This window comes from Eubalaena glacialis, chromosome 10 (assembly GCF_028564815.1).
Source record: "Eubalaena glacialis isolate mEubGla1 chromosome 10, mEubGla1.1.hap2.+ XY, whole genome shotgun sequence".
NCBI lineage: Eukaryota > Metazoa > Chordata > Mammalia > Artiodactyla > Balaenidae > Eubalaena > Eubalaena glacialis.
In genome coordinates, this window is record NC_083725.1 from 96,652,094 (window position 1) to 96,668,233 (window position 16,140).

The following is a 16,140-nucleotide window of genomic DNA, read 5'->3' on the forward strand; positions in this document are numbered from 1 at the left end:
ACACTGGGCCCACACTCCTGGCTGGGCAGCAGTGGCTGGAACTGACCCCGCAGTCAGGCAGGAGCTCTGCGGCTTGCCTCCCCCTGGCTCCCGGCACCATGCCCAGGGTGTCCAGCTGGGCCTCACAGGCGTGCACATTTGCATCCTCAAGCTAGAGGTCGCTGCACAAACTTAGGGCCGAGTGTATGTAACCTCCAGGGCTCCCACCACCCCATCTACCCATCTATCAGCATCTGCACCCTTACACCGCAGACACAACCTCCCGCTATTACAGATAAACCATCTCTGCTTCCATCTAAAGCCAATCCCTCGACTGTAAACTAGACCCAACCCCGCTAGTTCACTCAAGGATACCATTCCAGCAATTCCTCATCTCTCTGAAACCGTGGGTTAAATCCATTTCACCTGCCTTCACTAATCAAGGTCGTTTTAAGACTTGCATGTCTTCCAAGCAGCACGAAGCCTAAACAGTAAGATTTTTGCCTGAGTTTTTGTCCAGAAACTTGGAATCAGCTGTGTCTAATTCGATCTGAGTGGGTTAAGACTGGATAGGACCACTGACCCTCTAACTGGGCCTGTGCCAGTGTCTGCTCAGTGACTTTTTGACATCAGAGGGCTAAAAACTCCACCCTCAGAACACGCAGAGGCCTGTAGCCGAGTCACACCCGAGCAGAATGACAATTACCGCACCTTTTCCCAATCACCTCCCTATGCTCCCCACGCCTCAGGCCGCCCTGAGTCTTTATTCACTGCCCCATAAATACCCCAGCCCCTTGCCTTGGGGGGTGGATCAGACCGGACCTGAGGCTTGTTCGCACAGCTTCTCATCTGGCTGTCTCGCAAGTCAGCCCTCTCTTCGCTGCAAACCTTGGCGTGTCAGCATTTGGCTTGCTGTGCGTCAAAGGAGCCTCTTCTACCTCGTCAGTTTTTCTCATTCTACTGGGTCATTCTCCATCAGACCACAAACGTCTGGTCATTTATCCCTTCTTAAAAAAACCATTCTCTCAACCCCGCTTACCCTGCCCGCTCCTGCTCAGATCTCAGCTTTCCTTGAAGCTAAACTCCCTAAAAAGTCATCTACACCCGCTGTGTCGAGCTCCTCTGCTTCCGTTCTCTCCCAAAACTACTCCAGTCAGGTGTGAACCCCCATCGCTCAACCAAAACTGCTCTCGGCAAGATCACCGGTACTAAATCCACGTTGCTGAATCCAAAAGCGAATGCTCAGGCTCCTCTCACTTGGCGGAGCAGCATTATTTGTCAGAGCCGACGGCTTCGCCCCGCTACACCCCTTCTTAACCTGTCTTCTAAAATACCTGGCTCACTGCTTCCTCCTATTCATTCTCCAAACTTGACGGATTCTTTGCCTTTGATCTACTGTGCTGCTGGCATAGTGAGGGCACAAGGGAGTCTAGATGCCAAGCACCAAAACATTACATTTGATGGAAGATTTTGTTCTATCAGCTACGTTATCCTTTGCATGCTTCTGCGCTGAGCTCTTGCTCCTTCTGGCCATAGAGGCAGCACCTGGCAGAGGGGCAGCAGCCGCAGCGGGTGCCCCATAGGGGGACCCAGCAAGGGGGAAAGGGCAGAAATGCTGTACCATCGCTTCTCGCTTAGCTGGATTATTAATTCCCGCAGCCTCCTAACTGCTTTCTCTGTGTCCTTCCTTACCCTGTTCTCAACATAGAGCAAGTCAGATCCTGTCACTCGTCAGCTGAAAACCCTCTAACTACTTCCCATCCCACTCGGAGTAAAACCCCAAGTCCTTATCATGGTTTGTAAAGTCCCACTCGAATGGACCCTCTCTGTACTCATCCCTACCACTCTCCCCTCACTCCTGCTCCAGCCAGCTGGGCTCTCTGCTGACCCTCAAGCATCCCACCTTCAGCCTTTGCACCTGCCCTTCACCCTGAAACATGCCCCCAGGGTGGCACCTGGCTGTCGCCCTTAACCTTCGTCAAACCTTGTTTAGATGTTCCCTCTTCAAGAAACCCTGCTTTCCTCCTACCCTCGGGACCATCCTCATCCCTACTCTTTTTGTTTTCCCCTTAGCCTGTCATCTTCTGATACCATATTATGGTTTACTTATATTTATTGTCTGCATCCCCCACCCCAAGAGCCTAGGAGGGTGCCTAGCACATAATATGCACTCAAATATTTCTTGACTACATGAATTTCTAGGAAGGACCGTACCTTTGATCAGATTATCAAAGAGTTTTGTGCTCCAAAAACCATTTAAAAACTAAAAACATTTCCAAGGACTAAAGCTGTTTGAAACAAACTAATCCCTTGTTGCAGTCCTCAAAGATCCTTTCTGAGCACGGTCACGGCAACATGACAAATATATGTTGCCCTTGGCTTTTCCCAATCCCCCCACCCCGACTTGGCAGTGTTGGGGATCCCCTCCTCCCCTGAATGCTGGCTGGGCAGCAGCTTCCAGCCCCCGTGAGAGTGCTTCCCCAACAGCAGCACAGACAGGAGAGAGACCATGAGCTTTACCACTCAAGTGGGCACTGTATGTAGAGTATGTGCTGGGAGCAATGAGAACAGCAGTAAATACAGAACAAAAAATAACGATCTTTGAAATGACAACAAACGGGGCACATTATCTAAGAACTAACACCTAAGGAGGCCGCTGCTTAGGCTCTGGTGGGCAGCTCCTCAGGAGAGAGAGGCCGACTTCTTTCCAGGCTGCCTCGTCTTCAGGCCTCGTAACTTTTCATCTTTCAGCGCCTTCAAGAATTTATCTACAGGAGAGCAAAACAAACTTAGCTGTAGGAGAGATAAGGGCTTTTTCTAACACTTCCAAAGCAAGCTTCTGGGAAGCAATTGTGTGCTCCCTACATGAGCCCCAAACCCATTATGACCCAAGGTGGGTGAGGGGAAAAAAACCCTAACAGCCAAAACTCGTCAAAGTGGAGAATAGGTGGTTGAGAAATTCAGGACTCAGAAAAGCCCAAGTATTCCAGGAGTTTTCTTCCCGAGGATGTGAGGAAGGAGACATTACAGGGTGCCTGATGAACTGGGGACCATTCCTATGGCCACATGGACCTAAACATGTCTGTTATTTCACAATAATGGGGATGGTCTTTCTAGAACCATCTGCCCTTTTCCAGTGGTCAAGGGCTAGCCTTAGCCAGACCAGGTGTTGGGAAAGACAAAATCTGTGGAACAGCCTATGGCTGTTTGGTCCTTCTGGGAGTAGAATATTCTACAGTGCAACTTGGTCCTTCTGGGAGTAGAATTGGGTTTAACAACTTTACTCTCTAACATCAAGGACTCAGTCTGTGCACTAGAGGAATCCTGCCCACATCAGCACACCTGGTCTGCTCTGGTCTGCCCAAGACTTCAGACCTTAGACCAGATGGCAGAGGCAAGGACCCTGGTGAAAGGGCGGCCAGGGGTCACAGGAGGCTACCTTCCAGCACTGAGAAATTGAGGATCCCAAAGCTCCTCAGTGAACATCCTTGGGCCTTCTGGGTCTTACACCTCCCCCTACAGATCAACTGACCCTCACCGACTTCCCCCTCCTCCCATTGAGGACCCCAGTTTAAGATAAACACTAAAAGTCAGGTCTCTAGAGACGGGGGCTGTGTGTCTCGGGGGGTGAAACTCCAGGGTGTTAGTATCACTGTGCAGGAGGCTTAAAGTTCAACTTGGGGGTTGTGATGGACAGAGTTCCAGGTTTAGAGGCTCAGAGTCCAGACTAACAAAAGGGCTCAGGACAGAGGGAGGTTGGAATTTGGGGCAAAAGGGTCCGTGAAGTCCAGATTTATGGTGAGCAAAGGAATCGGTTGAAATCCAGGATGGAGTGTCTGGGTTCTGGGGGATCGGTTTGGGATCAGGGATTCCTGGGAGCTGGAGTCTGAGCCCAAGGCCACACTGAGGGTGAGGGGCTCAGGGGGCATGGAGCCAAGGAGGGAGCAGAGGCAGGCTAAGGGTGGGCTCGGCCGAGGTTACACACAGCGCTGGGAGTCGAAGCCGTCCCCAGTGATGGTGAGCAGCTCCAGCTCCTTAATCCGGATCTCCAGCTCGCACAACTCCTCGGGGTGGGAGGCAGAGGCTAGCCGGGGGGTCGTGGGGCCGGGGGCCAGGGGCGAGGCAGCCACCTCGGGCCCCGGCGGTGGCGAGTAGAAGAAGCGCAGAGGCTCGTAGGGGATGGAGGCCAGGCCGGAGGGCCAGGGCGGGGGACAGGGGCGCTCACTGGGGGAACCCAGGCCGGGCGGCGGTGGCGGCAGGGGCGCTGGGGCCGGGAGTGCCTGGGGCAGAGGCTGGCCCCCAGCCGCCCCGCCCGCCGGCGCCCCTCCCGCCTTCAGCGGCACGAAGAGCTTCTTCCAGATGTTGAAGTCGCTGAGGGGGGACGAGGAGATGCCGCGGTCGTAGAGGGAAGGGAAGTAAAGGGGCGGGGCCGGCTGCTGGCTCATCGTGGGGCTCTGGCCGCCGCGCCGCCCCTTTGGCATCTTTTGAACGGGAGGAAAAGTGGGAGGAACCCCGTGCCGGGAGACGCGAGCCCTGGCCCCGAGTCACCCGGGTTCTGAGGTTCCACAGGCCACGCCCCGAGGGAGAGCGGCCCCCACCCTTTCGCCCGGCCCCGCCCCAAACAGTCGAGATTCTAAAGCCCCGCTGTCCGCGCCCCAGAATATGACCCCGCCCACCGACGCGCCCCTAGAGTGAGAAAGGCCAGCGGAGTAGCTGGAATGGGAAATCCCGCATGTGCGCCCTGATGTGCGGCCCGTCCCCTCCGGGCGCTTCCCCCACACCCTCGACGACAGCAGCTCCGGGTCCTCCAGATCCCGCCCCACGACTCCTCCTACCGCCCCTAAATTCCGCAAGCCTCACTCCCGAGCTATTGCACACCTGGCGCCTGCTCTCGCATCCCGTCATGACTTCATCCAAAAGTAGGAAGCTGGGAGCTGGTCAGAACTCCGAGAGAAAACTTTCTTCAGTCTTCCTCTCCTTTTATAGGGAGAAAAAAAATTCCTAGAAACTTGCCCCCTGCCCTAGCAGGCTTCCCTTACCACCCCTCATTGCAAAGAAGTTTAGGGACAGGAGTGTCTGACTTTTCATCCTCTACAACGGAAGAAGAGGGTAGATGGGAATGGCTGTTAGAGCCAACCCATGTTTCTACCAAATTTCCCAGTGTTGTGGACGATCCTGGAAAAAAGGGACCCTGGTATGGATTTGGAATAGATCTGAACTAGGTGTCTTCAATGAAATGTAGTTTAGTTCTCTTCCGAACGTTCATTATCAAGAGCTAACAGGCAGTAAACGAACCACCAAAAGGAAATCCTGCAGAACGGCCCTCGAACAGCTTAACTATTCTTTACGGTGACTTGGACATACTGTCCAAGGGACATGCCCAGCTCATATATATGAGTAGCCTGTGCTAGTCATAGACTCAGGGTGAGTAAATTTCCTTGAAAAGTCTGCCTAATGATATTGATGTAAATGAACAAAGATGGGTAGGGGCCAGTTTAGACTGTTGGCCAGTCAAGATCTAAGTCAGTACCAGCTCCACTAGCAAATGCTGTGTGTGTGTGTGTGTGTGTGTGTGTGTGTGTGTGTGTTTGGCAGCAAAGCAGAGAGAGTCAGATATCCAAGGTGGACAAGTTGCTTGACTTCTAAGATGGATTTCTGTAAAATAAAAATAAGAGAACCAGGCTGCCTCATAAGGTTGTTTGTGATGATCAGATGGAAGACAGAATAGTGTGTGTGAAGGGCTTGTAAACTTAGAAACTCTGTCCAAATGTAAGGAGCAGCAATCCCCACTGAGGAGCTTGTCTGAAGCTGAGAAGATTTTCCTTCCCACACTTACCTGTAAGCTCCTTGAGGGCAAGGGTCCAGCCCAAAGATCCTATAATACTGAGCATATAATAGGACTCAATAAATATTTGGACACTTTTAAAACAGTGTTATGTGTTGTGGGAACTGAAGGGGATCAGAATATACCACCCCCAAATATGCCACTTTGGCATAAGAATTATTTTAAGTTGGCAATTGAAAAAAGCAGACACAGGAGGAACTTTGTCCTCTCCTTTTCTGCCTAAAAGCAGGCCATAAATTTCCCTTTGTAAAGGTAACAAAATTTCCTTTGTAAAGAAAATAAATTTCCCTTAGTGAAGGTGTCCCCAACCCCCTCTCCCGTGCCAGGAAGAAGAGATGACTCTTATTACTGGAGATGGCACTAACTTGAGCCTGCATAACAAACCTTACCAAACAACCCTTATCTTCCATAAATTTCCCCCATATAATTACCTTCCCACTATTTACCTAGAAATCAAAATGCCTAGAAATCCAAACCCCTTTCCCTTTGCCTTATCATTTGTTCGCAATTTAACGCCCTTTGTTGAAATGGTTTCTGAGCTCTCAAGCCTAAACACTTCTCTGGGTTTTCACTACTTTTCTGTAAGGCCCACATATGCATACATAATAAATCTTTTCTCCTGTTAATCTGTCTTTTGCTACTTTAATTCTCATGACCCAGCTACTGAACCTAAGGGAGTAGAGGAAAAGTTTTTTTCTTCCATTCCTACAGTAGTAGGAACCATAGTGGTGGTAAGAACCAGAGTTTGGGACTCAGACCTGGGACCGAGCCCTGGATCCACTATGTATTTGGCTGTGTAGGTTGAACCTTTCTGAACCTGTTTTTCATCTATATAATGGGAATAGTAATGGTACCTAATTGCTTGTATTAGCAAGATTAAATGAGACAATCTAAGTACCTGGCCATAATACCTACTCAGTAAATGTTAGCTCTTGTTATTACATATTGAAGATCCTTAGAATGGAAAGAGATTTTGCATTATGTTTTTTACAGTTTATTTTTATTAAACTATATTATTTACTACTACTCATATTATTAAATAATAATAAAATAATATGATTAAATAATATTATTAAACTATTATTTTTAATTTATTTATTTATTTATTTTTGGCTGCGTTGGGTCTCTGTTGCTGCGAACGGGCTTTCTCTAGTTGCAGCGAGTGGGGACTACTCTTCGTTGCGGTGCGCGGGCTTCTCATTGCGGTGGCTTCTCTTGTTGCGGAGCATGAGCTCTAGAGCACGGGCTCAGTAGTTGTGGCGCACGGGTTGCTCCGCGGCATGTGGGATCTTCCCGGACCAGGGCTCGAACCCGTGTCCCCTGCATTGGCACACGGATTCTTAACTACTGCGCCACCAGGGAAGACCGCATTATGTTTTTTAAATGATGTGATATAATCACATGTTTTTACTTGTATTTATCCATTCAAAGAGAAAAGGCTTCCAGATGTTTTTTCTTAACCCCAAGATAATCTAAACAGATTTGATACTGGATGGCTTGCTTATAACACAGTTGTATTAGACAATGGGTTAAAAAGGTTGTTTCCTCTAACAACCACACTAAAGAAAACTCAGGCATCACAGTGAACAAACACTGAGATAAACCCCAGTTTGGAGGTGAAGTCCATATGGGGTCATAACAAACCATGGTAGTTAAGGCAAAACCCTACCGATTATTTCTGCAAACAAAGGTCCGGGAAATTCAAGTTGCTAATGAAAAGATAAAGCAGGCTTGCATCCATTTTAAACAGAACTTTTCTCTCCCTGGGGTCTAAAGCTCTTGTATCACCTGCCTCTTCCCCAAAATCTCCATTAAGTGCCATCCTGTTGGGACTTGAGGGATACAATTCCTAACACCCCTGCCCCCTGCCTGCATTTGGAACCAACTGAGAAAGACACACACGAGTCCTTTTTTGCTGATAAAGGTCAGCTGGAGGATGCTGCTATCGGTCTGGCAGCCAGGTGGGCTTACTGATACTGCACCTCTCAGGTGAGCTCACCCACCCAGCGCAAGGCCCTCTGGGAAAACCACAGGCCTTGTGTGCAGGGAAAGGGCCTTTACTGGCACAGTGAAGAGCTGGCCAAGAACCGACCTGGTCCTTTCTCCAAACTCACTAAGCAGTGCAGTCCTTCCTCCACTCTCTGGAGAAGAGGGGCCAGGAGGGTCACTCTTAAGAATCATGACACAGCGGGATGTAAGTTCCTCCCAACACTCTGATTTAAATTTTCTATTTAACCCAGGCTGCCTCACTGCAGTTGGGGTTTGTAATTTTCCATTGCCACAGCCCTCTCCAGAAGGTCCTGGGAGTACCTGGGGTGCTGTTCGCCTGGTTGCCTCCGTCATGGGACTGCAGGAGATGGCACAGAAAGCCCCCCCGGGAGTCCCCTTCCCCTCCATCACTCTAACTCTGCATCTAGACACACTGCTGGCCGACACACCTTCACTAGGGTCTCCGCCTCTTGAGGGGTGTGTCACGATTTGCCATGCCTGCCTTGGCTCCGGGTGGCTTTCAGGGACGTGTAGTGTTTGTGGCTTGGAATACAACAGAGTTTTTTATGAAGAGAGTGTTTGTGTCCCACCCAAATTCATATGCTGAAATCCAAACTCCCAGTGGGAGGGTATTAGGAAGTGGTTAGGTCATGAAGAAAGAGCCCTCATGAATGGGATGAGTGACGTTAGAAAAGAGAGCTCCCTTGCCCCTTCCGCCACATGAGGACACAGGACACAGCCACCTATGAACCAAGAAGTGGGGTCTCACCAGACACCAAATACACTGGAGCTGTGATCTTGGACTTCCCAGCCTCCAGAACTATGAGAAATAAATGTTTGTTGTTTAAGCCACCCAGTCTATGGTATTTTTGTTATAGCAGCCTGAACCAACTGAGACAAGAGTCGTGTTTGAATCAGGACCCCTTGTGACTCTGCGAAAGTCATGCTACCTCCCTGACCCTCCACTTTCTGACCTATAAAATGAAGATAATATCTATGTCACAAGGTTGATGTATTTGATGAAAATATGTATAAGCAGTACCTGGGACACATCACGGGTGCTCAATGAGGTGTGACTATGATTAGTATTCAGTTACACATGGATTCCTTAATTCACCATTAGGTCCTGGTGAATTGATGAGAAAAATGGAGCAGGGGATCCCTCCTCGAAAATCAAACCCACTCCAGATTGAAAAGCCCTACACCCTAGAAGCTGATTCCCTGTTGTCCTGCTGAAGACAGTGGTAGTGAAACCGCAGAATGCGTTTCGGGACTTAGTAGAGTATAGGTTCTCCTGTCTTGGCACAGAATTCAGTGAGAGGCAGAGTGACAGGTAAGGAAAGAGTTTATTAGTAAAGGACGCTTGTGAGAAATACAAGCTGGCAGGCAAGGGAGTGCCACCCTGAGAACTTAGTGGGCTACAGTTTTATAATCAAAGGAAGAGTGGGGAGGGGGAGAAGAACACCTTCTTCCTCATTCTTGAGTAGACATCAAGCTTCCATTATTAGCTCCTCCTCCACAGCAGGGCGGGGTGGAGGGGGGTTTCTTGTCCCTACATAGTCAACCCGGAACTGTCATGGTGCTATGGAAATGAGCAAAAAGGTGGTAACATATCGTAAGATATGGTAAATCATCTCAGGTTTCAGTATAATGTCACCTTTCTCCTATATTTCTGCTCTTAGTACAAGCAGAAAAAGCCCCTCCTCAAGGATCATTAACTTGCTGACCTCAGTGGGCGTGATGTAGGACTCATTCCACAATTGTTTTATTGTTTGGGGGCATGTCTCATGCTTCTGTGGCATGGTTTTGTTGCCAAGCAAGTCTGTGTGGTTTTGTTGCTAGGCAAGCCTGCTTGGTTTTGTTGCTAAGCAAGCCTGCTTTCTTGAGTGATCATAAACTTGCAGAAGTCTTCCATACTGTTCTCTCTATTTAAGATCCCCTTTGGGATGAACTATTTAATCACCTACTTTGTCCCTTTACTCTGTCCCTATAGTAGTAAACACATAAAGAGAGGCTACTGTGTGCCAGGTACTTGTCTTCACTAATTTCATCTTTCTAACAACCCCTAGAAGTAGGTGTTGTTATCCCCATTTTCCAGATGAGGAAACTGAGGCACACAAGGTTAAGTAACTTACCTGAGGTCCTGTGGTTGGTTAGCGTCAGAGCTAGTGTTCCACACAGGCAGGCTGGCTCCAGTGCTCGGTCTCTTCACCACTCCCTGCTACAGCCTCCCAACAGTTCTCTCAGCCCTCAGGCAAGGCCACCTTCCTGCCCTCTGGCTTCCCGTCCTCTTCCTGGCAGGGGGCTGGCTCTAACTGGAAGTTGTTTGTGCCACAGTTCAAGGGCCCAGCTATTCTGGGAAGCATGGAACAGTGTTTTCTTTATTACTCATTTGAAGTAACCATTGTGTTGGTCTGAACCTAGGGGTGGGTAGGGAGCAGGCATTCCCACCTCCCTTCCCAGCACCCACGATTTCAAGAAAGTTTCTAAAAAATGCAACCCAGCCCTTATTCTTGTTTCTCTTGGTGGATGTGTTCCTCTGCATTTGCAGAGTAAGTACAGTTTTTAATAAACTGAAGCCTGGGAGGTAGATTCCCTGGCATGGAGAGTACAGGGGTTTGGAAGATAAGAGCTGAGTCTAAGTCCCATCAACCAGCATGAACTAGCTATGCAACCTTGGGGGAAATAATTGTCACTAACACTTATTGTCCACTTACAGTAACACTTATAGGGGTAGGTCTGTCAGAATTTTCTGTTCACAAGCAACAGAGGTTGATATTGAGGACTTACACAGAGGTCTGTGAGACAGCTCATGGAATTAAACACTTACGAATTAGGTTTAGGGCTTCCCTGGTGGCGCAGTGGTTGGGAATCTGCCTGCCAGTGCAGGGGACATGGGTTCAAGCCCTGTTCCGGGAAGATTCCACATGCCCCGGAGCAACTAAGCCCGGGTGCCTCAACTACTGAGCCTGTGCTCTAGAGCTTGCGAGCCACAACTACTGAGCCCACGAGCCACAACTACTGCAGCCTGCGCGCCTAGAGCCCTGCTCCACAGCAAGAGAAGCCAGGACGATGAGAAGCCCGCGCACCGCAACGAGGAGTAGCCCCCGCTCGCCTCAACTAGAGAAAGCCCACGCACAGCAATGAAGACCCAACACAGCCAAATATAAAAACAAATAAATAAATAAACTTATTAAAAAAAAAAAAAAAGAATTAGGTTTAGAAGGTGCAGAGACCAGGGCAACTTTTGGGATCCAGGTAGGAGGAAGGAATCAATAGCCTGTTCAGTGTGGCCAATGGGGTGGTAGATGCTATTGGCTGACTATTCTCAATGACTGTTTTTAACCCTTTTACCTTGCTGCCTTCCCCTACAGAGGCTGGAAACTCTGCCAGCCCCCTTGCAGCTAGGGGTAGCCATGAGACACAGTTCCAGTCAGAAGACATGAAGAAGATACCTGGGAGCTTTCTGGGAAAGATAGCACTTTCCTGATAAGAGGGACAGAAACAACTGAAGCTTTCGCCTCATCTCCTTTGCCTGCCTAGAACCCAGATGCAATGCTGGCACTTCTGCAGTCACTTTGTGATCAGGAGGGAAAGACCAAAAATAGCACAAATATCCCAGCCCAGACATCACTGAGCAGCTAAAACAATGCTAGTGGCTGCCCACCTCCAGATTGTTTATGCAAGAAAACCAGACTCTATCTGATTAAACTACTCTAAATTGGGTTTTCTGTTCCTTGTACCCTTCCTGAGACTCACAGCTTCAACCAAAAAATTTTTATCAATGCTTGCATAATTCAAGACTCAAATTCCCGGAGAGAACATGCCTGTCTTTTGGCTAGAGGAGGGCAGACCACCTTAATTAACAGTTTCACCAAGACTGCACTTAAAGGGTGAAAGTAATTCCCCAAAAGGTAATTACAGCTCTGTTACAAGAGGGGAGGAGGAGAGATGCCGAGTGGCTAAAAATCAAATGCCCTTTACTGTAGGTACCACTGATACAACTGATGACGATACAGAGGCTCAGAGTGGTGAGGTAGTATGCTCAAGACCTCAGAGCTAGCCAGTGATAGAGGCAAAAAAAGGACTCTTTACAACTATGCTGCATATGTACGGCTTTTAAGTAAAGGTCTGTTGCAGCGGGGTTTTACTGTAAACCTAAACTAAAAAAAAAAACTCAAAGCTACTTTATTCACATAATATACACATTATTTCCATTCCAATTTTTAGTGTACTCTTAACTGCTTCCTATAGCTCAGGGAGGAAGGGGTTTAGTTAGCAACTGTCAGTTAACCCTTCTCACTAGTAGTTGTCTTCGTCAGGGATGTCTGGTTGCAAAGAACAGAAACTTTCTCAAACTAGTTCAAGCAACCAAAGTAGTTCAAGCAATCTTACTGAATCCAAGGGCAAGTCACCTGGGCCCCACTGTCCCACTCAGTGAAATGGGCAGAGACTGTAGTTTGTAAACATTCTGATGGGTTTGGGTATAGGCAATACTATTGCATAGTTACTGAAAAAAATTAAATGAACTCATATAAATACAGTGCCTAGACTAGTGCTGGCACACGGTAAGCCCTCAAGTTGTGACCCACTATGCTCCCTGTTCAAAAATTTGGAGCCGGTCCCATTTTGTCTACCCTAGTAGAGTTTACAAATTACAATGCTAAGTTCCAGTTCTGGCCATAGCACCATAAGCCAACACTGCTCACATACAGAATCAGCATGCTGGGGTTGGCTAACTTGCATATGGCCGATAAGAGCAAGGGTAGGAATAGCAGCACCCCCCAGGGGAGCTGATCACAGAAAGGAAGCTCCCTACTCCACAATCAGAGTCTTGAGTGTCCCAGGTCAGTGCACTCGCCCCCCGTAGGGTTCATGCTGTCCCGCCCCCTCTCCCAGAGGCTCTGGACTCCCCAGCTGCCAGGTGGGAAAAGAACATCCTTACCTACAAGGGATCCTTGTAGACACTGACCTGGAAGTTAAGTACTGTGGTCATTTATTTTATTCCGAAACAACATGTGCCTATGAATAGGAAGCTTTACATTTATTTAGATAAACAGTTTATGGTGAATAATCCTCTAAGAAAATATTAAAGATCATCTCTGGTCAGCTTCTACTTTGGTCAAAGCCAGAGGTCAGTAAACACACTGTGGTTCCCTGTAGATTCTGAGACCCCTGTAGCTTCCACAACCCTGTGCTCCAGGTAACCTACGTTTTTATTATAGTCTACTTCCCACCTGCTGGACACTACAGATGCATGATCGCAAGCCTCACAACAATTCTCTGAGGTAGGTGCAGGAAGCCAGAGCTCAGAGGTGTTCAGAAAACTTGTCCAGGGACTTCCCTGGCAGTCCAGTGGTTAAGACTTCACCTTCCAATGCAGGGGGTGTGGGTTCGATCCCTGGTCCGGGAGCTAAGATCCCACATGCCTCACGGCCGAAAAACCGAAACATAAAACAGAAGCAGTATTGTAACAAATTCAATAAAGACTTTAAAAATGGTCCATATCAAAAAATTATCTTTAAACAAGATAAATAAAATAAACAAAAAGCTTGTCCAGAGACATAGCCAATTAGTGGAAGAGACAGGATCCGAATCGAGGTTCCCAAAGACGAACTCCATGCACTTAACAGCTCCTATCTTGAAACAAAATATTTACCAGAATCAGTGGGCCTTTTGCAACAGACTGGCAAACACAGTGTTTTGAAATTACCTCCTGTTTCTGGAAAGGTCTAACTAGGTATGTAAAGCTCACACCACTGGGTAATCTAACTGTCAGTAAAAAACAACTGTACTTAATATTTTCCTTTCTAAGAAAAGGCAGGAATTGATTCCTTCAAAGCACAAAGGCACGAGGGTCCCATTCCAGGTTTCTTTCCGGAGTCAGACTAGAGTACATTCAGAGCAGTACATTTAGAGCAGCTGAGTGGCTGACCTGGGGAATTGAGTGGGCATCCTAAACTTGCTAATGTATTAACTTGGTGACCTTGAGCAATTCAGCTAACTTCCCCAGATGAAGTTTCCTCTTAGGCAAAGTGAGATGATGACAGTACAGATAAAAATACTCTGTAATGACCTATACGGGAAAAGAATCTAAAAGAGTGGATATAAGTATATGTATAACTGATTCGCTTTGCTGTACAGCAGAAACTAACACAACATTGTAAATCAACTATACTCTAATAAAAATTAATTTAAAAAACTACATGTAAGACACGACGCATAGAATCTCACGCTAGAAAGCACCCTTCATCTCAGTGCACGGCATGTCAGTACAACCTCCAGTCAGCTCTGCGCCTTCTCAGCACATCAGCATCCCTTAGAGGGAACTGTTAGCATTAGTCAAGATCTGTTTGGAAGCAGCAAGACCAATGTGAGCTAGTAGACTTTCAATATTGATGAGGGACTTACAATGTGCAGATAAATAATCTGGCCCTGCTGAGGGTTCAAACTCTCAAGGGGCCCAAAGTCCAAAACATGTGGGCTGGCAGGCTCTTATTTTATCAGGACACACACTGCATGATGTTAAGTCATGGGGCCAACTGCAAGGACACAAAAGTAGACCTGTACCTCGAAGCTCAGTACTTCCCAAAGTTGGACACTAGGCCAGTATCCTTCAGGACATACTATGAGTTCCACTTATCTACCCACTGGGTGTACCTTGCATCTATAGCTCATCCCCCAAAAGAGACGATCCAATGAGGTTATCACCACCCAATACTGAACCCAAGACTATTGACTCTCCAACTCATCTGACCTTTGCAGTATTGCCTCCGGGTCCAGACATCTAACCCTTCATCTATGGTATCAGTCATAGCAACTATCTGCAGAAAGAAACCTCGAAGCTTAAGGCCATTTATATGACCCTTGCTGATTGACTCCCAGCAGCCCTCTCCCCAGCTCCCCATTTAGCAACACCCAGATTCTGCCTTAGAGAATTACCCCCTTCTCAATGTACTCTGGCCCCAAAGTGGGCATGAGACCCAAGAAAGCAGTCAGACAGTCTCACCCTGGCATCTGAATCTTGAAAGAGAATTCTGGAACTGCCCAACTCCTGGCTTTTTTTTTTTTTTTTTTATCTCTCTGACTGACTCTTCTGCCCTCCTCTTCCACTTTTAAGGGTGCGTGTGATTACATTTGTTTCACCTTCTCCCTATTTTATTTTATTTTTATTTTTTTTAATAGCTCTTTATTGGAGTATAATTGCTTCACAATACCATGTTAGTTTCTGTTGCACAACAAAGCGAATCAGCCATATGAATACACATGTCCCCATATCCCCTTCCTCTTGAGCCTCCCTCCCATCCTCCCTATCCCACCCCTCTAGGTCATCCCAAAGCACCGAGCTGATCTCCCTGTGCTATGCTGCTGCTTCCCACCAGCCATTTTACGTTTGGTAGTGTATGTATGTCGATGCTACTTTCACTTCGCCTCAGCTTCCCCCTCCCACCCCATGTCATCAATTCCATTCTCTATGTCTAACTCTTTATTCCTGCCCTGCAACTAGGTTGATCAGTTCCCTCCCCCTTTTTTTTTAGATTCCATATATATGCGTTAGCATATGGTATTTGTTTTTCTCTTTCTGACTTACTTCACTCTGTATGACAGACTCTAGGTCCATCCACCTCACTACAAATAATTCAATTTCATTTCTCTTTATGGCTGAGTAATATTCCATTGTATATATGTGCCACATCTTCTTCATCCATCCATCTGTTGATGGGCATCTAGGTTGGTTCCATGTCCTGGCTATTGTAAATAGAGCTGCAATGAACATTGTGGTGCATGTCTCTTTTCTTTAAATTTATTTTATTTATTTATTTTTGGCTGCTTTGGGTCTTCATTGTTGCACACGGGCTTTCTCTAGTTGTGGTGAGCAGGGGCTACTCTTCGTTGTGGTGCATAGGCTTCTCATTTCAGTGGCTTCTCTTGTTGAGGAGCACGGACTCTAGGCGCATTGGCTTCAGTAGTTTGGCATGTGGGCTCCAGAGTGCAGGCTGAGTAGTTGTGGCACACGGGCTCAGTTGCTCCGTGGCATGTGGGATCCTCCCGGACCAGGGCTTGAACCCATGTGCCCTGGATTGGCAGGCAGATTCTTAACCACTGCGCCACCAGGGAAGCCCCGTGTCTCTTTCTGAATTATGGTTTTCTCAGGGTATATACCCAACAGTGGGATTGCTGGGTCATATGGTAGTTCTATTTTTAGTTTTTTAAGGAACCTCCATACTGTTTTCCATAGTGGCTGTATCAATTTACATTCCCACCAACAGTGTAGGAGGGTTGCCTTTTCACCACACCCTTTCCAGCGTTTATTGTTTCTAGCTTTT

At 47.7% G+C, this 16,140-nt stretch overlaps 1 protein-coding gene across 3 annotated transcripts; it reads right to left on the reverse strand.

Annotated features, from left to right (window-relative positions):
- Positions 1-2,518: 2,518 nt before the first annotated feature.
- Positions 2,519-10,107, reverse strand: C10H11orf91 (chromosome 10 C11orf91 homolog). 3 transcript variants are annotated; one of them, XR_009702349.1, is made up of 3 exons: positions 9,949-10,107; positions 4,858-4,956; positions 2,664-2,747 (listed from the first exon to the last, which is right to left on the reverse strand). XR_009702349.1 is itself a non-coding variant. In XM_061203220.1 (2 exons), the coding sequence occupies exons 1-2, from the start codon at positions 4,458-4,460 to the stop codon at positions 2,662-2,664; spliced, it is 582 nt and encodes a 193-aa protein (XP_061059203.1). In that variant the 3' UTR covers positions 2,519-2,661. The 3 variants fall into 3 exon arrangements, 1 of the variants encoding a protein (XP_061059203.1); XM_061203220.1 differs by lacking the exons at positions 4,858-4,956; positions 9,949-10,107 and adding an exon at positions 3,965-4,460 and having other exon boundaries at positions 2,519-2,747; XR_009702350.1 differs by lacking the exons at positions 2,664-2,747; positions 4,858-4,956 and adding an exon at positions 9,185-9,395.
- Positions 10,108-16,140: the final 6,033 nt, after the last annotated feature.

Bases quoted from the DNA above. Each gene is read 5' to 3' on its own strand.
- C10H11orf91 (XM_061203220.1), bottom strand. From the start codon at position 4,460: ATGCCAAAGGGGCGGCGCGGCGGCCAGAGCCCCACGATGAGCCAGCAG. The intron at 2,748-3,964 runs GTGTGTAACCTC...GCTCTCCTGTAG, and splicing joins CGGCTTCGACTCCCAGCGCT to ATAAATTCTTGAAGGCGCTG.